Source organism: Kwoniella botswanensis, chromosome 1, assembly GCF_036426115.1.
Source record: "Kwoniella botswanensis chromosome 1, complete sequence".
NCBI lineage: Eukaryota > Fungi > Basidiomycota > Tremellomycetes > Tremellales > Cryptococcaceae > Kwoniella > Kwoniella botswanensis.
Genome location: NC_088599.1, coordinates 3,098,254 through 3,120,196, shown reverse-complemented (window position 1 = coordinate 3,120,196; position 21,943 = coordinate 3,098,254). Strand labels below are relative to the sequence as shown.

The 21,943-nt window shown below is 46.8% G+C and overlaps 9 protein-coding genes across 9 annotated transcripts; 5 read left to right on the top strand and 4 right to left on the bottom strand.

Annotated features, from left to right (window-relative positions):
* Positions 1-352: 352 nt before the first annotated feature.
* Positions 353-3,507, top strand: L199_001207 (uncharacterized protein; the record flags this gene model as incomplete). The annotated part of the gene is made up of 9 exons (XM_064886962.1): positions 353-733; positions 897-1,596; positions 1,667-1,936; positions 2,034-2,278; positions 2,342-2,558; positions 2,619-2,813; positions 2,888-3,014; positions 3,108-3,387; positions 3,466-3,507. 9 exons carry the CDS (start codon positions 353-355, stop codon positions 3,505-3,507), a joined length of 2,457 nt encoding a protein of 818 aa, XP_064743034.1.
* Positions 3,508-4,352: 845 nt separating this feature from the next.
* L199_001206 (uncharacterized protein) lies at positions 4,353-6,114 on the top strand (the record flags this gene model as incomplete). The annotated part of the gene is made up of 14 exons (XM_064886961.1): positions 4,353-4,435; positions 4,508-4,607; positions 4,677-4,714; positions 4,784-4,854; positions 4,914-4,963; positions 5,023-5,096; positions 5,155-5,227; positions 5,297-5,323; positions 5,374-5,492; positions 5,553-5,588; positions 5,662-5,724; positions 5,782-5,818; positions 5,877-5,945; positions 5,995-6,114. 14 exons carry the CDS (start codon positions 4,353-4,355, stop codon positions 6,112-6,114), a joined length of 960 nt encoding a protein of 319 aa, XP_064743033.1.
* A 234-nt stretch (positions 6,115-6,348) lies between these two features.
* Positions 6,349-7,289, bottom strand: L199_001205 (uncharacterized protein; the record flags this gene model as incomplete). The annotated part of the gene is made up of 4 exons (XM_064886960.1): positions 6,349-6,482; positions 6,549-6,769; positions 6,832-7,082; positions 7,140-7,289. 4 exons carry the CDS (start codon positions 7,287-7,289, stop codon positions 6,349-6,351), a joined length of 756 nt encoding a protein of 251 aa, XP_064743032.1.
* Positions 7,290-8,377: 1,088 nt separating this feature from the next.
* L199_001204 (uncharacterized protein) lies at positions 8,378-9,565 on the bottom strand (the record flags this gene model as incomplete). The annotated part of the gene is made up of 7 exons (XM_064886959.1): positions 8,378-8,388; positions 8,444-8,615; positions 8,668-8,739; positions 8,804-8,903; positions 8,958-9,064; positions 9,123-9,174; positions 9,288-9,565. The coding sequence occupies 7 exons, from the start codon at positions 9,563-9,565 to the stop codon at positions 8,378-8,380; spliced, it is 792 nt and encodes a 263-aa protein (XP_064743031.1).
* Positions 9,566-10,767: 1,202 nt separating this feature from the next.
* L199_001203 (uncharacterized protein) lies at positions 10,768-11,383 on the top strand (the record flags this gene model as incomplete). Its single annotated transcript, XM_064886958.1, has 2 exons — positions 10,768-10,823; positions 11,071-11,383. 2 exons carry the CDS (start codon positions 10,768-10,770, stop codon positions 11,381-11,383), a joined length of 369 nt encoding a protein of 122 aa, XP_064743030.1.
* A 605-nt stretch (positions 11,384-11,988) lies between these two features.
* Positions 11,989-16,306, top strand: L199_001202 (uncharacterized protein; the record flags this gene model as incomplete). Its single annotated transcript, XM_064886957.1, has 25 exons — positions 11,989-12,107; positions 12,163-12,271; positions 12,324-12,390; positions 12,473-12,778; positions 12,833-12,913; positions 13,004-13,059; positions 13,107-13,247; positions 13,298-13,325; positions 13,467-13,493; positions 13,540-13,658; positions 13,725-13,818; positions 13,868-13,959; positions 14,023-14,082; positions 14,142-14,258; positions 14,322-14,765; positions 14,851-14,884; positions 14,934-14,989; positions 15,045-15,190; positions 15,244-15,472; positions 15,528-15,539; positions 15,615-15,691; positions 15,734-15,757; positions 15,821-16,130; positions 16,174-16,226; positions 16,276-16,306. The coding sequence occupies 25 exons, from the start codon at positions 11,989-11,991 to the stop codon at positions 16,304-16,306; spliced, it is 2,832 nt and encodes a 943-aa protein (XP_064743029.1).
* A 45-nt stretch (positions 16,307-16,351) lies between these two features.
* L199_001201 (uncharacterized protein) lies at positions 16,352-18,078 on the top strand (the record flags this gene model as incomplete). The annotated part of the gene is made up of 11 exons (XM_064886956.1): positions 16,352-16,434; positions 16,487-16,751; positions 16,793-16,826; positions 16,871-17,045; positions 17,095-17,190; positions 17,234-17,499; positions 17,552-17,601; positions 17,649-17,667; positions 17,721-17,741; positions 17,794-17,930; positions 18,061-18,078. 11 exons carry the CDS (start codon positions 16,352-16,354, stop codon positions 18,076-18,078), a joined length of 1,164 nt encoding a protein of 387 aa, XP_064743028.1.
* Positions 18,079-18,164: 86 nt separating this feature from the next.
* Positions 18,165-20,512, bottom strand: L199_001200 (2-isopropylmalate synthase; the record flags this gene model as incomplete). The annotated part of the gene is made up of 9 exons (XM_064886955.1): positions 18,165-18,852; positions 18,910-19,442; positions 19,493-19,543; positions 19,602-19,757; positions 19,806-19,863; positions 19,917-20,062; positions 20,107-20,264; positions 20,317-20,441; positions 20,502-20,512. The coding sequence occupies 9 exons, from the start codon at positions 20,510-20,512 to the stop codon at positions 18,165-18,167; spliced, it is 1,926 nt and encodes a 641-aa protein (XP_064743027.1).
* Positions 20,513-20,939: 427 nt separating this feature from the next.
* On the bottom strand, positions 20,940-21,940 carry L199_001199 (dihydroxy-acid dehydratase; the record flags this gene model as incomplete). The annotated part of the gene is made up of 3 exons (XM_064886954.1): positions 20,940-21,283; positions 21,338-21,706; positions 21,760-21,940. 3 exons carry the CDS (start codon positions 21,938-21,940, stop codon positions 20,940-20,942), a joined length of 894 nt encoding a protein of 297 aa, XP_064743026.1.
* Between the last annotated feature and the right edge of the window lie 3 nt (positions 21,941-21,943).

Below are 21,943 nucleotides of genomic sequence, written 5' to 3'. Positions count from 1 at the left end.
TTCATATAGCTATGATGAACCATCTGTGTATATTCATGTATCGTGTGCATACGATTTCTCACTGTCCACTCACTTGATTTTCCCATGCATGGATGCATGGACAGGTAGATGAATCGACTTGATCTATAGGTTGTGAGAATGGAGTCTGGTGTGAGATTGTTGTTGTCATTGTCGTCAATTACGTTACGTTGTTCACTCATCTCTCATCTCGTCTTTCTCCTCTTCTTGTTCATCTCTTCTCCTCAACGATTCATTAACAATCATCTATCCATAACATCAGGGCTTCCTCGGCAGCTCTAGCGGGACATTCAAGCTCCCTCAAGCTTGCATACAGCAGGAACATCTGCCCAGCATGTCATTACCACCTGCGTCTACTCCTTCGGGAGATCTATCCAACCCTCCTCCTCCTCCTCCCCCTCGACCTACCTCCCCTCGATCACCTCGTCCTACCATCACCACTACCGGCACAGCACCTCTTCAGATACCCAACCTCCCTCCAGAGCTACTCCAGCCCCAACCGCCTCCCCGACCCAACATAACATCTATGTTGTTCCTCACCGCCTTCTTCTTCTTCATGAGTGGGAATAATCATCCGATCGGCTCGGGGATAGAGATCGGACCGGATGGGGAGCTGAGGACGAGGATGAGCGAGCTGGAGTATGCAAAGATCATTAGGGATGAGTGGGTCGGGGTGATCAACAGTAATGAGACGATGAAGGGGAATTATTCAGAGGTGAGTGGGTGAACGTATAGTACACAGCTTGCTCTCATTGTTGTCGACAAGGCAAACTGGTGATTCATGCCATATACATTATTTTCATCCTTGATCAGAATCTGGATCACAATTATGGTATATATAATAGAGCCATAAGCTGAATCTGCCATATATATCTCAGCCATCAATACCATCTCTTTTGCCTTCATCTCTGATACCGCCCGAATACACCTACAACCCCTCACATCACCAATTCTTCACCAACATCACTGGTTTCTTCCGTTCGTCCACTCTTCATCCAATCTCGTTCGATCCTCAGTCGCATACTTCGGCAAGTGAATCAAGCGATCCATATTGGAGACACCTGTCCTCAGTTCCAGACTTGAACTCGACCGGACAATGGAACTCGACCCTGTCAGAAGAATTACGAGGGGAATGGGAATGGAACAAAACGGTGAAATGGGAGATGAACTTGAAAGAACGTAATATATCATCTGTATCACCTGAAATTGAAGATGAGTATAAGGCGAATGCAACGGATTGGGAGAAGTATGAAGATTGGACTTGGATAAAAGGTTCTTTGACATTGTCGACGTCAAACAAATCACCTTCACCAAACAACGGCGAGCATCAGAATGATGTGCAAAGTGGTTCTTCCGACAGATCGATAGGTTACGATTTCTTTGGACTACACTACTTGCCTAATGGGACATACAACTTGTACGGTCTACCGGAAGGTATGAGGATAGATATTAGGAAGTTACCGTATCTATGGAGTATACAACATCAGATAGTCATCAAGGAAATCATATTGAGAGAACTGGAAAAGGAGGTCAGGAATCTGGATGGAAATTTGATGATTGGTGATCTCAGAGATGACGGTCAGTCTGATCTATATAAACCTGGAACTGTAATTATACTTATCATCTGTCCTGATCTTTACGCTTGCAGATATATCAGATCAAACCACCTGTCCACTCCTGATTCACCTTACACTCCCGCCGCTCCCCAATGGAATCACGAAAGAAGAGATTGACTTTTATAGACACGAAGTGCAGAATCCCACTGGGATCAAGTCGTCTATACCTCGACCACCATCTTATTGGGAAGTTGGAAATGGTCTGGGAGGTGTGATAGTTGCGGATCAGTGTGGTTGGGCTATGGGTATAACGGACGGTCATGGGATTGATATTGATTTGTTCTGGGAGAGGAGTATCAACTGTGAGTCATTCCTCCAGCTAGACCAATCAGTGTAGTGCTTCGATTAGCTATGAAAACGAGCAGACGGCTGACATTAGATCTTTTCGTAAATCTACAGATGCAGGCTATGCAACCATCTCCCAGCTTATCGTCCTTCTTCTCCTTGTCCGCCAAATGGAACGAACCCGTACACCCTCGTCACTATCGAAAGTATCAGTGTACACCATCGTGATCATGTCCATCACCGACTCTTGGGTTTTCTCAGCACATGTCGTTGTGGGTATAATGAGTGACAATAAAGCTAGTCTACCCATGCTGGTGCCCGGATTCTTGTGTCTTTGTACAGCGGTTGTTTTTGGTCCTGTAAGTAGGGCATCAACTTTCGTGAATTCACGAACCATCTGCTGATCGTATGTCAAACGTTAGAGATACGCCGTACTGCTACACCGAATCCAAGCGCCTGAGAGAGGTTCTACCGCACCAGTAACGACTACTAGCACGAACCAGCCTACAGCCGCTAATGCAACTGAAGACAGAGCCACTCTATCAGGGGTGACGGTGGTGGACGGAAATGGTACTGCTCGAAGGATCTCCTTCATCTCCAGTATCAAGGCATTCTTCACTGAACATCCGCTGATGAGATGTGAGTATTCATTTCTATGTATATATCGCTGATCGCTACATGCTCATCTATGGCATGTAGGGCTCGCGATCCTGGGTTTCTTGTTCTGTTTCCTCCAATTCGCATTCCTACCTTCGGTCATACCGTTCTTCCTATTTGGGCTTTATTCATTTTGGCTCCCTCAAATCTGGAGAAATGCAAGAAGAGGTTCAACACGAGCCTTGGATGCGTGGTTCGTCCTTGGCACTACAGCTGGAAGATTGGCTCTACCCCTGTGTGAGTCTTGTAAACTTCTAGACGCATCAAGGCAGGTTTAGGGATGAACGCTGATAGTTATGTGTGAGACTTAGACACTTTTGCCTATGCCGATAATGTGTTCTTCATCGAGAAGACCAATTGGATTTGGGGTATCGTATGGTGGCAATTGGCCCAGGTTGCGATGTTATTCGCTCAAGAGAGATTCGGTCCTTCTTTCTTGTAAGTCCTCCCCCATTTCGTTTGGTGTGCTTATTCGAAGTTTCGATTTACTCATATCGTACTGACTAACCATTTAATGACTTTACCATACAGCCTTCCAAAGTCCCTCGCACCACCCGAATCATACAACTATCATCCCCTTATTCCTTCTCCATCCGCAGATCCAGAAGCAGCAGCCGCCTTTCATCCATTGTTATCCAGCGAAAAGACATGTTCAATCTGTATGGAAGAAGTTGACCTGTCACACAATCATGCGTCTGCGCATGTAGGAACGGGTGGAGCTGCCCTGGGCAATAAGAGGAAGAATTACGCCTTGGCTCCTTGTGGTCATCTGTTCCACACGGATTGCCTGAGTCAGTGGATGGCCGTGAAGGTGAGTGATCGTTTGTGCGCCTAAGATAATATCCCATAAGTTTTATCTCACTGTTTGCTGATCTTGCTTGTTATACAGACCATCTGCCCACTGTGTAAGAGAAGTTTACCTCCTCTTTAAATGTCATATGTAACTCGAACGGACGCGCAGTTCGCTTCAATTGTGTATTCTATACCCTGCATGTATGATATCCTCGTTGTGACTCTCGTAGAAGACTTGTGGCCGTACCCTTTCATGTGGACATTGATGTGTAAAAGGTCCGTAGACCCTCCGATGATCACATGACATTCAGCCAGCACGTACGCAAGCGCTGAATATCTCACTGTACGATCGTACAGTATGTAACTCAGAGGACCGTCATTCTTCGTATGTTCTACTGAAGCAATCGATCCGTGCTTCGTAATATGACCTTGTCCACACCTTTTGGTATCTGGACAAAGGCACAATGTTTGTGTGTTTATCACTTGTTTCATCAGCTTTCTGTCCACACACGCTCACACATATGAAGAACCGCTGACATTCCACTGGAGTTCGTCCGAGCCTTGGTAGACTTCGAGAATCGTGCGAAGAGCTCTTAGTCAGATGGGACTGCTGCGTGTGTACACGAAAGGTAGAATTCACACACAATGATCAAAGCGCCCCTTCACTCGTCAAAGGCTATCAAGGTGAATTCTAGCCAGCTTCGGGTCACAACGGACAGGCGAGATGCAGTGCTACGGAAAAAAGATCATTGACGATCCTAAGAATATAAGAACGCCTACGATACAAATATATATACATCATCAATCAATCAAGCTAACAACACTGGATCCCCCCTTTCTTTCGTCCTACCTCCCCTTTCCGTGTATAACATATGACAAGTCTTGTATTCTTACTTATCAAACCCGTATAGAATTTATCATTTCATATGTAGGCTGTCTCGTTTTCCTGTGTTTTGATGATAACCAGTATTACCTACATTCAACATGGACTCGACCCTCGAAGATATTGCCAGAGACACTTATCTGAAGAAAGGCTTTGGAATCTCGTTTGGCCCATACATTGTAGGGTAAGTTGATGGATGCATGCACCGGACATCATCTTGATGAAAAATTCCATACTGACGCTGTTGATCCTTCAGGTTCGGTTTAGATCTCTTCCTCTTGGGATTTATCATACACCAGATTTACACTTATGCCAATACCTCCAAAGGAGATAGATTGTGGTCAAAGTTGGTGGTGGTAAGTTGAGCAACATTGACGAGATTATAAACTGTAGGACTGCACTGACGGCACAAATGAATATTATAGTACTGGTGCTTGATCCTATCGATGGCTGCTACTGGATAGTAAGTTCACGGTTGTGCTGACATGACCGAGGTATGCAGTGATTGTTGATAGATTACCTCATTGTGCAGCCTCTTTAGTTGGATGTTCAGATTATTCGTGTATAACTATGGTACATATACCAATTTTTACTTGATTGATAGTAAGTTGAAACCGTTATGCGAACGCGATCGAGCTGAAGATATGACTTCTCGTTAATAGGTTTTTCTTGGTTTGTGCTATTTGACATTTTGACCACTACGGTCGTACAAGTGAGTGCAGAGTAAATGAGATGTGGTATGATGAGGTTCCTCACTGGTGATCCGAATAGTTTGTGTATCTGGAGAGAGCTTGGCGACTGAACAACAAATCATACCTATTAGGTTTGCCAACTCTGCTGATCATGTGAGTTCCAGTCCCGACAAGACTGATTGATCCTATTTGACCCACTGGCATTCAACAGGGCAGCCTCTGTAGCATCAGGGCTATTGATGAAGATCACTTCTTCTCGTTTGAACACCGTCGAAGGTGAAAGTGTGAGTTGATCGTTCCCAAGATCTGACAATGAAGGTTGTCGAGCTTACTGAAACGTGCGTCGTTGCCAGAGATACTGGATCGCCATTTACGTATGGGTAAGTCATCGTTCAAAGATTTTTTCAAGATCCGTATATTGATATCACAGCCTCAGTTGAGCACCGTCATGGCTGCAGACCTAGCATTGACGGTATCCATCGTTCATGGCTTGAGAAAGGCAAAGACCGGTTGGCAACACACTAACAAGATCATTACTAGAGTTATGAGGTGGGTTGACGAATGCACCGATTACCCTGATTGCCTGCTAATCAAGGATTGTTGAGCTAGGATGTCAGCGGAGATTCAACTACCTGCGACACTTGTGTGAGTACGAAGAAACATTTTCATCCATATCTGTATATTGATTGGATATCGGATGGATGCATCTCGACGACAGCTCCACTGTTTTCGTTGTGGTCATCAGTGTTCAATCGATCTGCTCGATCGAGGTGATTTGTCAGTGAGTCATGTCTGAAGTCAACGCTATGGTCCAGTTGAAACGCTAACATGTCGACAGACTTATTCAACCAAAAGTTCATGTCTTTGGGCTACTCGTACGTCAACTCCAGTCACTTCTCAGTGGATGGACCATTAGCTGATGATCATGACCAGGCGATGCTCAACTCAAGGTCATCACTTCGAAACCAGATGAGCTCTTTACAAGGTCTATCGTACCAAGACGTAAGTGTGACGACTGGCGAATGTGAATGACTACTAACCATCTAAACAGAAGAACTCCTTCCGGCTGAGACGGACCGACGACACAGCCTCCTCCGGAGCTTATGCGAACAGCGAGACTGCCCTGGTAAAGTCAGCAGCGGAGGACACGGAAAGGGGAGAACGAGGATGAGTAAGTGTGATCGAAAGTAGTGTGATGGAACAGGAACCGTAGGCGAGAAGCTATCTTTGTAGGTCATGCGATGCATTCTTTTCGATATCCGATGCGAGGGTATAAATTCCAATCGTCCAGGTCTTCAAATCTAGTATCTATGTCATGTCTATGTCAACAGGTACCGTGAGACGTACTCATATTTCGTTTGTATTACCTTCCCTCCCGGTATATACCTAAATCCAGCTCCCCCGACTATATTTTGCCTATAAGCAAGTTCTTGATCATCTCCTTACCGGTGACTCGGACAGTGTGATAGAGAGTGATGAGGTCGAGGGTGGAGAAGAAGGTATCGGCGAAACCGAAGGGGAGCATGAGTGGGATCCAACCTAAATTCAAGCGATATGTAAGTTAAAAGCTTTATGAGTGTTATTTGGATGGAAGACTTTACTGACCTCTTGCATATTCCAAAGCCCAAGTCTCAGGAGCAGCAGCATACTGCTTGACAACACCTCGTTTCATGTGATGTACATCTCCAGGGTTGTAGATTTCTCTAGTAAGGTCCCCAGCTTCATAGGCAGATTGTTGACCAGTGAGGATGTGGAAATAATCATCTGCGGTGTGTCGACCAGAGTGGCCTTCTGTTCCTACTGCACTACCGAAGATGATAACGTATCTAAATCGGGATGGTCAGCTATCAAAGAGGATGAACGCCATATGGAGAAGACAATCACTCACTCTGTTATACTAGCATGTAAGATGTACATACTACCCATCGCCCCACCTGCATTGTTGAACACCCAGTCCCTCTTGTTCCCAATGTCGGTGGCCCAGCTCATCTCTGGGTGTCTATCAGCCAGTTGATTCACGAGGGTGGAGATGATGAGGGAAGCATTTGTCTTTGGGTCGGTGTTGAGATCTGCAGCGAGTTTGAGTGAATGTTGAACTGTCTCGTTGAGCTCAGCAGGAGTGAGGATGTAAAACCGGTCCTAAAGAAGTGTAAGATCAGTTGATACACGCGAGATAGGAGGACTGTGATGACTCACATTGATAGTATTAGCCCACTGATACAATCCTACGATCAGAGCCAGTAAGACTGCTCTGATGCCCCATCTCCTGATCAAGGTGCTCTGCGATTGCGAGTCGGAGGTTGCGCCCGACTTGTCTCCTTTTCTAGGCTTGTACGAAGCTGCCATGGTATGGTGTGAGTTAATGGATGAGGTATGGCTATGTATGTATGTATATCATGTGTACATGTACATACAGGTATATATAAGATGTAAATGTATGGGTATCAATATGACTGACTTAGGTACTCGTCAGATGAAAATTCCATTTCCTAAGCCCCAAAGTTTAAATCGTACGATAAACGAGAATGGTTCAATTAACCATTCCAGGGGTCATTATTCACTTGTCATCTCCATGTCATATGCATCGGTCACGTCAGCAGCATCTATGTATCCACTACTAAGTTACTTGGAACCGATGACAGCCGGCAGCTCATCCTGGTGATGTGGAATCCGACAAAAGGCAATAATGGAATGGGTGTCGTACTGCAGCTAATTCAAGATGACAAGATCCCTTTGAATTGTTTGTACCATGTAACTAAGTATGGCATCTTTTTTGTTTACCACCCCTCGTTTACCCATTTTGTCCATTACGGCATCGTCTGATCATCAACGGAAAAGCAGCCCGTCGGGTTCCTATCCGCCCACACTACTACTAGCCCTATACAAGTAACAATGATCTAAGCAACGCATAATGAGGAATCGTATCTATCAAACCGAAATCTGATAAAAGATCATCATGTACACTTTCTTCGTCACTCTGCAGCTCAGTCATCAGACCAGTCAGACATAGCTTGAAGGGCATGGACAAGCTAGCAATGGGTGTTCCGGATACATCATTCAAATCAAAGAACACGTCAAGAGCGTGTAACCGCTGTAGAAGAAAAAAAGTTCGATGCAACGGTGAGCAACCTCAGGAGAACAGCTAACGCAGCTGATGTAGTGCTTATCGCCCAGGTAACACACCACAGTGCACTACATGCGTCAATGTAGGGGAACGATGCGTGTATCCTATACTCGCACATCGGCGGCTGACGTAGGTAATGAGTTTTTAGTTAATCCACATACTTGCAGCGATCAAACGGCTGTCAGAAAGATTGAACAACTGACTGCAAGAGTTCAAGAATTGGAGATGATGTTGAATGAGAGTCAGCTGTCTCCGGTAATTCGGGGACAAGGTGTTCCACTAGGCCCACGTACGAATCAGGGAATCTGCTTCAAGCGATGTCTGAGGACAAGAATATCAGCGGATGTCCGGTGTCCTCATTATCTCTTAAACTCACTGAAGTCATCGACGTCTGCTTCTGTAATTATTCGCTGAAGATGATCTGCCACCGTCGTCGGTGAACCGACAATTGGAGGGTAACGTAATCCTCGAACACCTAATAAATCAGCTAATCCAGCTCGGGTCCAATCGTTATGTTCCGAATGAGTTGATTGCAGATTTCGAAGTATCTGGAGGAGGATCAGCACGACGCAAATATTGAAACACATATGAACAACTTACCCCTTTAATAGGTGCGGTCCCGACTTCCCTTAGATCCGCATCTTCTGGGTAAACGGAGAGATCTTGGTCCACCTTGAACACGAGTCAGTCGTGTATGTGTCCAACATAAGTCTAGACAGCAGGGTAGTACACGCACCCGATTGGAAAATAGAACTTCAGCTCCGAGCTTGCTGCTATATTGCTTGAAATCATCCAGCTTGGCCTGGGCTGCTTCATCGGTTTCTCCCACATAAACACTGACACTGCTATTTTAGCGCTGGCACAGCCTATCGAGTGTCTACAACACTCACGTTACGCCTAGCACAACTTTCACACCGTAAGGATCACGACCTCTGTTATACGGGGCTGTTCTATATTCCTCGACTTTCAACTTAGCTTTCTCGATGTTCGGCATATTCTGCAGGTCCCGATATCACTTAGCCATCCAAATAGTAGTGGTTATGGTCGTTACTTACAGTGAAAAGCGCCTCTCCGTGCTTTGATCCGAAAGCAACTCCTGCAGGGGAGCTGCCAGCTTGATAGAGCCGATACTTCCTTCAAATACGTCTTTGCCTCCGAGCAGATCTGCTAAACTGCAGAAAGGTCAATGATTGCATCGTACATCTTGATCCCAGACTCACAAGACCGCACTGAATTTCCCTTTCTCCAAAAGTTGCGTGAGGTCGGTCCGATATTTGATGGTGTTGTACTCTGCTGCTCTGTCCCCGGGACGTCTCCAAGCCCCAGTGATCACCATTCCAGGAGTATTTGACGTGAGGGCATTCAGGATCCATCTTCGTGGGATTGTACCATCTCGCTTGGTATATGGGATAGCCCCATTGGTCACAGAGGAGCCGACATACTGTATGGAACGCCCACCAGACGCAACCGGAATGTATTCGCCGTTGATCACTGTCATCTTCGAGGCGAAATAGCTGAACAAAAGTTGGAGAAGCAATTGGCATGGGAAGATGCAGAGAAGGTATGTTGATCACATCGTGGTCTGTATCCTGCCTCGGCACTTCGAAGTCCATCATGCAGTAATGATACAGTCCATCTACTGAACTCACGCAATCGTTAATGATCACAAGATAGACAACTCATTACGTGCCCAGATGGCATCATAGTCTCGGTCTTTTCACCCTTCGGACTTGCCCGAAGTCCAGCAAAAAAGGAGGAAATAATTTCGCTTTTCCTCGAGTAACCCTCAACCTTCTTTATCTTATTAGCAAAGAGACTCCAATTAGATCGTTTTTCTAATATCCATCACCGCTGTCTATCCAGTGATTACAACATTTCCTTCTTGAAGAACCATAAGGCACATATGTTACCGGGGATTCCAGTCTCTGAGCTTTTAGGTTGGATGGATAAGCTGCTTTCGCGCTGGCTTGGCAAGTTGTTCATCCCATTGTACCTTCCAAACTGAATGAGCTCGATTGTACGTCAGCGTCACCTATTTCGCTCCTATCTAGACAAAGATGAATCACGCTCACTTTGCATGGCTGCATTCGCGCCGTCTACTATGGTGTAGGCAAGCTCCGAGCCAATCTTGACAGTCACAAAAGACATGAATAATACTTAACCGTGCTTACTCTTGTATGCTTTGTCGTCCTTGTTTTCGATGAATTTGACTGTCGGTTTCTGAATTCATCCTTTGTGTCGGATGACACTTAAAACGGCCACTCACCCCTTCCCAAACCCAAATCTCATTTGGGTCCTCCGCTGAGGTCCCCATGAAGTACTTCGCTGTGCCCGACTCCTTCTCCTCGACTTTCTTCTTGATTTGGTTAATGGTTCATATCTGAGAGAGGTGGACATGCAGACAGATCGGACGTCCTTCCCCTCTTCAATTCGTAGACTGTTCACGATGAATCAAACTATCACGCTCCCCTTCCTTAGCCCAAAGAGTGATGAGCTGCATTGATCACGGAATGGATCAGACTACTCTGCAAAACTGATACAGATTTCGCTTACTGTTACGAATGCCATGCTTGACCTGGAGGTAAAAAGCCAAATGTCGATGTCAATGACGGAGCAAGGTAGAAGAGAATCTGCTCATTGCTCAACAGCAACACATCGCTTCCTATGATGATATGTATGTTTCATGGGTCCTTGACTGGAATGATAAGGTCACCCGACTACTTACAGGCTATACTTCACTGTAGTTGGTTCCGGATGTGCGTCATACTTTGGATATATTCTTTGCCACTCAGTATCGGACGATAGACTTGGTAAGTAACAAATGTAGATGCATGCGAGGTCATGTTTGTGCAACGACTCACTGCTGCATTTTGCAAGTGACTATGGCGGTTCTGGGCTTCAGTATGTACAATGGACAAATGCTTTGAGCATGCTCAAGCACCCCTCCTTGCTTTCCGATGTCCTCATGTCATCAGAAAATTGGGCTCTTTTCCTCTAGTACAGGTCTTTACTGAAACAATCGGGTGTCGTAGGTGCACCCATCATGTCTGATCCAGAGATAGCTGCTATCGCCAGCAAGAATGGTGTGTCGCCCGCTATCATCCTCATCAGTCACCATGTCAGCAAAGGAACAGTCGTCTTACCTAAATCCGTTAGCGAGGAGCGAATGACAGAGAACAGGAAGGTTATCAAGATCTCAGCCGAGGATCTGGAGAAGCTCGATGCCCTTGTTGCCAATGGAAAGGCCAAACGTATCAACACTCCTCTTTGGGGTTGGAACCTTGGCTTCGACGACTGGTACGGTCCTAAAAATTAAGGAGTGAAAGCAATAGTTGTGCCAGTGTGCATGCACGATCAGACGGAATTAACTATGTTTCGCCGTAAGCCGTAATACTAGTCCATGATCCATGTCGGCGAGCTCGGTTGCAAGTAGCATAGGAGATATCGAGACCTAGCGTAGTGAACAGAAGCTCGATCCCTCGATAATATCATATCACAGGATGTGAAAGCTCGGATGTTAGATAGGCCAGTGCACGCAAAGGTGTAATCCTGTCGCTCAACGGAGGAATGAAACATGTATACGAACAATAAAGTTCACAGCCTGATGTACCCCTTCACCGATATGAAGTCATACAGTAAACAGATATAACGCAAAACTCGACTGAGGGCGAAGCGGCTTGAGCCGCTATAGGAATCGCATCATACTGATCCACCACATCGGTCATGTCCGAGCTAAAACTAAAATTAAACACAACAACAGCGATCATCTGGAAATTCTGTGTAAATATATGCTGGCTTTCGTAGTTCGTTCCCATCTCCGGCCCGCAGTCTGATATCCTTGGTCGCTTGCACGTCTGTCCGCTCTGCTCCACGACCATCTTTAAAGTGCCGCTGGTACATCCGATACGACATCAGACCAGGATGAGTCTTCAAGGCAAGGACCCCGACGAGACCAAAGAGAAAGCGTACGGGTACAAGCTTCGCGATCTGTCAGGATCAGAGGTGCAGCAGTTTCCAGGGCTGAAAAGAGATCATTGGTGGTACGTAGAATCAGTGCGTACGTTGCTTGTCTCTAATGAATGATTGATCCTGTAGGCAACTATGGCGACCCAGAAACAGCCCTCCACCTCCTAAAGCTACGCTAGAGGAAGCAGATGAGATTCCGTTGGCTACCGCATCCATCTTAAGCAAGCTCACCTTCCAGGTATGTATGTGGTTGGCATACGTTGTGAGAAGCTAATTCCTTCCTTGGACAGTGGGTCACTCCGATCATGATCAAAGGCTATCAACGACCTCTTCAGGCTACGGATCTGTGGAAGGTGAGTCTTGCTAGCAGGGTAACCCCGCTGACCACATCAGATGGACTCTAGCAGAGAAGGTAAGGCCGATGGTCCCGATGTCTGAGCTGACCACACAGCATTACCTCTGTCTACCCGGTTTCTCGAGGCCTTGGAATTGCGCCAAACAGCAGCACAGGAATGGAACGAGCGACTTTCGACGATAGACCCCAGTATGTATCTCAGAGCGATTTGGTTCCTCAAAGCTGTGTCTACGATATCTCTTCCAGGTGATCTCTCCAAATTTGGTTCTGTCAACACTTTCAAGCTTCGTCGTGCCGCCATAGAATGTGAATGGAGATGTCGAAGTGGGAGGAGACATGGCAGCGTTGCTTGGGCTCTTAACGATGTGATGACGGGCTTCTGGATTGGAGGTGAGTCAATCCTGCTGTGGTGGCTGACTGAGCCGAACTGACTCTTGTGATAAGGTATCTTCAAAGTTGCCAGTGATGTATCACAGCTCATGATTCCGTTACTTGTCAAGGCGCTCATCAATTTCAGCAAAGAAGGTGAGTCGCTTCTCCAAGCATTGCGCTGACTATCAGTTTATGCGGCCAATCACGCGTCGGTACCTCAACCTAATATAGGGCGAGGCATAGGCATGGCGATCGGCCTGTTCTTCCTCACTGTCATGCAGTCCGTGTGTCAGCATCAGGTATGCACGAAACAGTGGTCTCTCCCTCTGCTCACCCTATCATGTAGTTCTTCTTCCGGTCTATGGCGATTGGTGTGCTAGCAAGGGCTACCTTGATCTCCGCCATCTACAAGAAGGCAATGTGTTTAAGCGTCGCTGGGCGGGCAAAGCATCCCAACGGCAAGCTTCTAACCTACCTGTCAAGCGACGTGAGTCAGTACCAGATCGCGAAATGGTCCCTTGCTCATTGCCCTTCTAGATATCCCGTATCGATTATTGTGCTCAATGTGAGTGGTTCAGCATGGCGAAGGAACAACGATCGCCTTGCTGATTACCCTTATCTGTTAGGGTTCCATGCAGTAGGTACTAAACCAGCGACCACTCAAAGGGTGCCTGCTAATCACCAATGGGGACCTAGATCTGGACAGCTCCCATCCAACTGATCATCACCTTGAGTAAGTTGTCGTTCGTGGGCAGGACAGACCAGCTGATCGCAAACAGTTTTGCTCATCATCCAAATCGGTCCTTCCGCGCTGGTCGGGTTTTCGTTGTTTGTCGTTCTTGCTCCTTTGCAGACCTGGTTTATGAAAATTAGCTTTAAGGTCAGGAAGAAATCCATGGTATGCATTCCCCAATCTTGTTGTAGATCATCTCACTGTGGAGTATCGCTTCTGACGAGGTTGTAGCGATGGACGGACTCACGTTCGCGCCTCTTGAGAGAGCTTCTGTCGTCCATGGAAATCATCAAGGTCTTTACCTACGAGATTCCCTTCCTCAAGCGTGAGTGGAGGAATACTGCACTCGGGCACAGAGACTGACGTCCGCATAGGGCTGAGCGAATTTCGCCGTAAGGAGATGGTAGGAGTCCGCAAGATACTCGTGATCCGGGCTGCCAATCAAGCACTCGCTTTCAGTGTCCCGGTAAGAGTGGTCCTTGAATCCTGCCAATCTGCACAGGGTTCCATGCTAACCTCCGCTATGTAGGCTCTTGCATCGGTGCTTGCCTTCGTGACTTATGCCGCGACGCATGACAGCTTAGATCCAGTATGTCAGATCCTACCTGCTCTTGCGATAATGGCGCATGCTTACATTCGTTCTGGTAGGCTTTGATCTTCACCTCGCTTGCATTTTTCAACCTATTGCGTCAACCCTTGATGTTTCTGCCCCGAGCGTTATCATCGCTGACGGACGCCCAAAATGCTGTTGAGCGTTTGACAGAAGTGAGTCATTTAGGAGCGTCACACGTCTGACTATTGCAGGTTTTTGAAGCGGAAGTGAGAAAGAACGGCCATGCGATCGATCCTACAAGTGAAATGGCGATTTTAGTTGACAATGCCACTTTCTCTTGGTCGGTGGACGCCCAAGCCAACGATGCTAAATCCTTCAAGATCCCCAACCTTGTCATGAAGATCGCTCGAGGCAAAATCGTGGCCATTGTCGGATCTGTCGGCTCCGGAAAGAGCAGTCTTTTACAAGGAGTGAGTTGCGGAAAACAGGATCAAGCTGATACAGATCAGCTTATCGGGGAGATGTCCATCCTGAGCGGAAGCGTTACATTTGGTGGTCGACTATCATATTGTCAGCAGAATGCTTGGATACAAAACGCCTCCGTCAGAGAGAACATTCTTTTTGGACAATCATGGGATGAATCGCGCTACTGGCAAGCCGTAAAGGATGCCAATTTGATGACTGACTTGGAGATGTTCGCGGACGGAGATCTAACAGAGGTATGTTAAGCCATTTCCAGAGTGATTGCTTACGACTTATGAAGATAGGTGAAAAGGGTATGTGGCACTTTGAAGATGATGTTAGGCTGACATCGACTCAGGTATAAATCTTTCAGGAGGTAAGTTAAAATTTAACGCAGGGATGTTCACTCATGCACCATACTACAGGTCAAAAGCAAAGGGTCAACATAGCTCGAGCGATATATCACAACGCAGAAGTAGTAGTAGGTGTCTCGTCAAGACAGGAAAACGACTGTTAAGTCACTAATGTCCGATCAGCTTTTCGATGACCCATTGAGTGCTGTGGATCCGCATGTTGGAAAGGCGCTCTTTGAAAATGCGATATTGCCACTTAAAGCGCTGGGTAAGACGGTCGTCTTGGTGACTCACGCCATCCATTTTCTACCCAAAGTGGATCACATTTAGTAAGTCTTTCGGAAGCACCACAGATGCTGATGGCCTTCAATACTCGGTATAGCTTCATGTCGGGGGGAAGTATTGCAGAACAGGGCACATACGAAGAACTGTCCCAGTCAAAGGGTTCTGCTGCAAAATTGTTCTCTGAGTTTGGAGGCTCGCAAATGGAGGACACTGAGGAGCAGTCAGACGAGCGCCTCGAGGTAGCAGAGGCTGCTAATGATGATCGACCGACCGGACCTGAGAATAGCAAACTTACAAGTAAAGCTGTTGGAACCGGGAAGCTCGAGGTGAGCAGTCTTGGCGTTCGCAGGGTTTTCTCAGCTCACCTCATCTCGATCAAAGGGTCGGTTGATGGTCAGCGAAGTGCGCAAGACAGGCTCGGTCGGATACAAAGGTAAGCAAGGTTTTGTTCGTTCATAAGCTAACGAGATAGTTTACGCTGGATACTTGCACGCTGGTCGATCCCGTTATACGTTGCCGCTGACGCTACTTTCTGCAACGATCATGTGAGTATCGATAACAAGGAACACGGCTGACTGTGATCTAAGGCAAGGATCCCAAGTAATAGCGACGTAAGTCGAGCCGCTGGAAGCTTGCAGCTTTGAACTCCCACTGATCTCGTGTTATACTTGCAGCGTCTGGTTGACTTGGTGGCAGGAAGGGCGTTACAATCAGCCATGGAACGTCTATCAAGGTGTTTACGCGGCGCTTGGGATGTCTCAAGCGATATTCACCTTCGCAATGGGCGCTATCATGGGTATCTTGGCGAGCTTGGCCTCTCAAAATCTTCATTCCTCCGCCTTGGCGAATGTATTTTATAGCCCAAAATCAATGTTCGACACTCAGCCATTGGGTCGGATTCTTGGGGTTTTTGGCAAAGATATAGATACTATCGACAATCAGCTCCCGGACTCACTTCGGATGATGGCGTTAACACTTGCGACCGTAAGTCATGGATTGAATAGATATAAGCTGAATCTTTGCTCAGTTGATAGGCTCCGTCATCATCATCACGGTTTTCTTGCATTATTTCATTGTCATGTAAGTTCGGGGACTGCAGAGCTGAACTCGACTGATACTTTTCGTTTAGTATATTTTTCGTTGGCGTGGGCTACTGGTAAGCCGTCTCGTCATGATGTGCACTGCTGACATCCAGGTATTTTGCCATGTTCTATCGTACATCATCGAGGGAAGTCAAACGGTTAGATTCTATGCTGCGATCTCTCCTTTACTCTCACTTCTCAGAGTCGTGGGTATATATTGTCGGGGTCAAGGAGCCTGTACACTGACTGGTCATGTAGCTTATCCGGAATCGCTACGATCCGAGCATATGGGGAAACGGATCGCTTCGTCAAAGAAAATGCATATTACATGGATCTCGAAGACCGTGCATATCTATTGAGCGCTACCAACCAAAGGTGGTTATCAATACGACTGGACTTCCTGGGCGCGTGTCTGGTCTTCGCAGTCGCGATAATGTCGGCAAAGGGAGGTGGTGGATTGACACCTTCTCAAATCGCACTCTGTCTGACCTACCTCACGTCAATTACTCAAGTATTAGGAATGGTGAGTCACGAAATGTCGCGAGTATTGCTGATCCAGAGTAGGTTACCAGGCAATCTGCCGAGGTAGAGAACAATAGTGAGTGGAAATGATGCCGAGGTACATCGCTCAAGTCGTTGCAGTGAATGCCGTGGAAAGAGTCCTGTGGTATGCAGACACGACATCTGTTCCACAAGAGGCTGCACATGGAATACATGAGACAACGCCAGCGGACTCATGGCCTCAAGCAGGTGCGATCGATTTTGAAAATGTCGTGATGTCTTATCGACCTGGGCTGCCACCTGTACTTAAAGGACTGTAAGTCTCAGCATGGCCTATGAATTGAACATGCTGACGCTTTTCACAGATCGCTTTGCGTGCGAGCTGGAGAAAAGATAGGTATAATTGGCCGAACAGGCGCAGGAAAGACATCGATCACGATGGCCTTATTTCGGCTAGTAGAGTAAGTGGTGATGAGGAAGGCGATCGCTGAAACTGTCTAACAGAATGTCTTCAGGAAGTATCAAGATTGATGGTGTGGATATATCCAAGCTTGGGTTAAATGTCTTAAGATCTCGGATTGCTATCATACCTCAAGAGCCGATCTTATTCAGCGGAACAATACGTACCAATTTAGATCCGTTCAATCTGTACGATGATGCCGTTCTATACGATGCTCTTTCGCGTTCATGCGTGATTGGAGATAAAACCTCTGGGCAGCAACAGAGCCTTCACCTAGATTCGGTCATAGAGGAGGAGGGACAGAACCTGAGTATGCAGAGATGCTCTTCAGTTCACCAGTGGAATACTGACAAATCAATTAGGTGTTGGTCAACGTTCTTTGGTCAGCTTGGCTCGTGCTCTGGTGAAAAATGTACGTTGTATTCGCCTGGGATAGATAGTTGCTGACGTATGTTGTAGTCCAAGATAGTCGTACTTGGTAAGTCGTTAAAGGAAGCCAAACGAGCGACGTTGACAAATGTGCAATCACAGACGAAGCAACAGCTGCTGTCGGTGAGTGTAGTCAGCCAAGCAGTTGAGTATCACTAACTGTTTATCAACATAGATCTCGAGACCGATTCTAAGATCCAGCAGACGATACATCGAGAATTTCAAGGCAAAACGCTCCTTTGCATCGCTCATAGACTTCGAACTATCATTTCGTGGGACAGAATCCTTGTGATGAACGCAGGGCAAATCGAGGTGAGTTGTTGTATGATGGAAGAAGCTAATGCCCTTACAGGAATTCGACACCCCTCTCAATCTATATGATACGCAAGGATTGTTCCGAAGTATGTGTGAGAAATCCAACATTTCCAGAGAGGAAATTCAGCGGGCAGTTCAAGCATAGCCTTTCACAATCCCTTTGGATACATCATGATATCTATTCCTATTGTATATACTCATACTCTGCTATTTTCCTTAACAAATTCTTCCCTATGCATTTTCGGGTACCTGGATAGGGCTCTGACCTAGATAGCCGTTAGCGGCACTGATGACCGCTTTCAAACCACTCGCAGTGATATCGGCGTCAACACCAACTCCCCAGAACCCTCCTTTAGTCTTGTCCTTGGCATCGACATTTGGTGGTATCAGTTCCACGTATGTAGCAGCTTTGACATCGGAACCGGCTCCGACGGCGTGTTCGGTGTATTCTCTGATTGAGAGCGCGATGCCAAGGTCGCCTTGTAGAGCATCGAGGAAAGACGAGAGGGGACCGTTCCCTTCTCCAGAGACCTCACGAAGGGTACCGTCGATGAGGACTTTGGCAGTGAGTCTCTTGGAAGCTGAAGGTAAATTGCTGTCGAGACTTCTATCGGGACTAGCCTCCACAACGGCGTTTTGAAGAGAAGCCACTCGGCTATGGGCTCGAGATCGATCAGGGCTGCCCACAACCGAAGGTGTCGCAGATCGAATATCGACAGTGACGAAGGACTTTAGCACAAGTCGACCATCATAAATAGATCCACCGAGGTGATAAGTCTGTCGGAAAGCTGTGGTAATATCCTTCGAAGTCATCTCTTTACCAGTAGTCTCTGATCTATCTTGAACAACCTTGTAGAAGGCGATCTGCATACGACGGGGAAGATCGAGAGCAAGAGCTGATTTGACGATATATGCGATACTGATGACGCAGGATCAGCATGAACCTTTGCATCGTGCCTCACAATCAACGACTTACCCTCCTTTTCCAGATTGTGAATTGACTCGGATGACAGCCTCGTACGTGCAGCCAACATCGGCAGGGTCAATAGGCAAGTACGGCATGCTCCAGACCTTGTCGCCAGCCTTCTCTCGTCGAGTTTGTGCTTCGAATCCTTTCTTGATGGCGTCTTGGTGACTTCCGGAGAAAGCGGTGAAAACGAGCTCTCCCGCGTATGGGTGTCGAGGGTGGACAGGCAGACCAGTGCATTCGGTGACGGTATCAATGACGGAGAACATGTCAGAGAAATCGAGATTTGGCGGGATTCCTTGAGAGTAGCAGTTGAGACCGAGAGTGACCAAATCGACATTACCGGTACGTTCACCGTTACCGAGTACAGTACCTTCGATTCGATCGGCCCCAGCAAGAACACCGAGCTCAGCGGCGGCGACAGCGCAGCCTAAGATATCAGCGATGTCCGTCTTTGCAAATAACTCACCTCTGTCGTTGTGAGTATGTAGACTGATGATGCACTTCTCTCTCTCAGAAATAGTATTGCAGAAAATTTCCACCTAAATTGATGCGAGTAAGCATCTGCCCTGTGGATTTCTCGAGTACTTACTTGATCAGCGAAGCAGTTGGGCGTTGCGACTTCTACAGTTGCGGGAAGGTTCTGGGAAACATTCCTTGTCATCGACATATTACTCTATCGTAAAGGATTGCTTACTCACAAAAATGATTCTCTCTTCTTTACGACCATCTGCCCAAACACTCTTTTCTCCGGCAAGCCATGTCTTCTTCACAGCCTCACACACTTCAACGGCATAGGGCGTTTCGGTTTGGGAGAAGGTTTCGGGAGAATATTCGAAACGGAAACTCGTGCCATGCTAGTCCTGTCAGCTCCTCTGAGATATATCAAGGTCTCGTGGACTCACAGAAGCAGCGTATTGCTCAGCGAGCTCTCGAACGAGACGAGTATGATCAGAAGCGAGTCTGAGATACAGTCAGCTAACAGTGACGACACGCACGCATACGGATGGACCTACTTGATGGTTTCTGCACGATCGTTGTTGAAAACCACCTCTCGGAAAAGACATGAGGTGGCATTGTACATATGGATGATGACATGTTTGAGACCAGCGACGGCTTCGAAGGTTCTTTTTATGAGATCAGAACGTGCTGGTGTTAAGACCTGAAAAGTATATTAGTTCAAATCATGATTTGCCTCTCACTCACTTGGATCCACACATCATCAGGGACCTCGCCATTGTTCTGTAAATCACGACAGAATTGAAAGTCGGTATCAGAAGCAGCTGGATAGGAAACCTCAATTTCTTTGAAGCCAATCTGGATCAAATGTCTGAAGAAGCGTAGTTTTTGTTGATTCGTCATGGCTACATAATCAGCATTGATGCTGTTGAGTTTTACACTCACGGTTTGCGAGACTCTGGTTACCGTCTCTGAGATCGGTACTCAACCAGATAGGTGCTTTCTTGTTCACCTTGTCAGGCCATGTTCGGTTGGGGAAGGGTACAGGGTTGAAGGGCAGGTACCTCTGCGATGGATCAGCGCTGCAACATAGGTAATCAGCAGGGGCGTTGAGCGTATCGAAAGATGGATGAAAGACTCACAGCATAGGCATTTTTGTTTGTTTTTAAGGATTCTTTGGACAAGATAGGTAACAGTCGGCCAAGTTGGGGATACGCTTGATTGTTTTGATATATATGGATACAAGATAGTGATGAGTGATACAAGCTTTGAGGATACTGAAAGTCGAAAGAGATGGAGATGGTCATCATAATTCGAGTCAGGTTGTTCGAAATAAACGAGTTTAACACCTTCTCATGTCACGTGACACCGACTCGGATGCTCTTAAGTGACTCCTGTGCACTGCGTAAAGTATCATATATCACATGCATGCATTGAAACCCAGGATGATATGTTATATCACTATATATCATCAGACATGAAAGATTGTACAATTAGAGGAACAGGAGCTTATGCGTCGGTGACTGATGAAAATCGCCATTGCAGGTCAGTAAGGGAGCATCATTGCGTAGGCGTGTGGATCACCACTCACCACAACCATGGGAAGCATCAGTCACGAGTTTGGCGTATTTGTAGAGTGTACCGTGATTGACCTTGAGCGGTGGGGCGGTCCATGCGGCCTTTCGACGAGCCATCTCTTCATCGGACACGTTCACGTTGAGGGTATTGGCGACAGCGTCAATATCTATGATGTCGCCATCTTGGACGAGTGCAATGGGTCCTCCAACTTGCGCTTCTGGTACGACATGACCAACAACAAAACCGTGAGAACCACCACTAAATCGTCCATCGGTAAGACAAGCCACGTCGTAACCAAGACCAGCACCCATGATCAAACTGGTTGGTTTAAGCATCTCGGGCATACCTGTCCAGGTGGTCAGCATTTATATCCATTCGGTTATAAAAACGGTGAACTCACCGGGTCCACCCTTAGGTCCAAGATACCTCAATACGACTACAGTCTTTTCACCCTTCTTGATCGAACCTGATTCTACTGCCTTTACAAAGTCTTCCTCAACATCGAAAGCTCGGCATTTCCCTGTGAATCGAAGACCTTCCTTTCCAGTAATTTTAGAAACAGCACCACCTGGAGCAAGGTTACCTCTCAAGATTCGAAGATGACCCGTCGATTTGATAGGGTCGTCGACCGGTCTAAGAATTTTCTGTCCTTCCCACTTGCTACCGTGTTTTTCAACCCATCGATCACAGTTTTCACCAAGGGTCTTACCGGTAACAGTCAATCCGTCACCGGTCATATAGCCGTGCTTGATAAGGAAGTGGATGACGCCTGTACGCATTCACGGGTTAGCGAGGATCTTGATGATTCCTGTGTCCACTCACTGGGAATACCACCGATCGTATGTATGTCTTCCATAACGTATTTTCCACTGGGTTTTAGATCGGCGAGAAGGGGTACACGGTCAGAGACTTTTTGAAAATCATCGATGGTAAGGTTGAGTCCGACAGAATGAGCGATAGCAATGAGATGGAGAACCACGTTGGTAGAACCACCGAGAGCCATGGT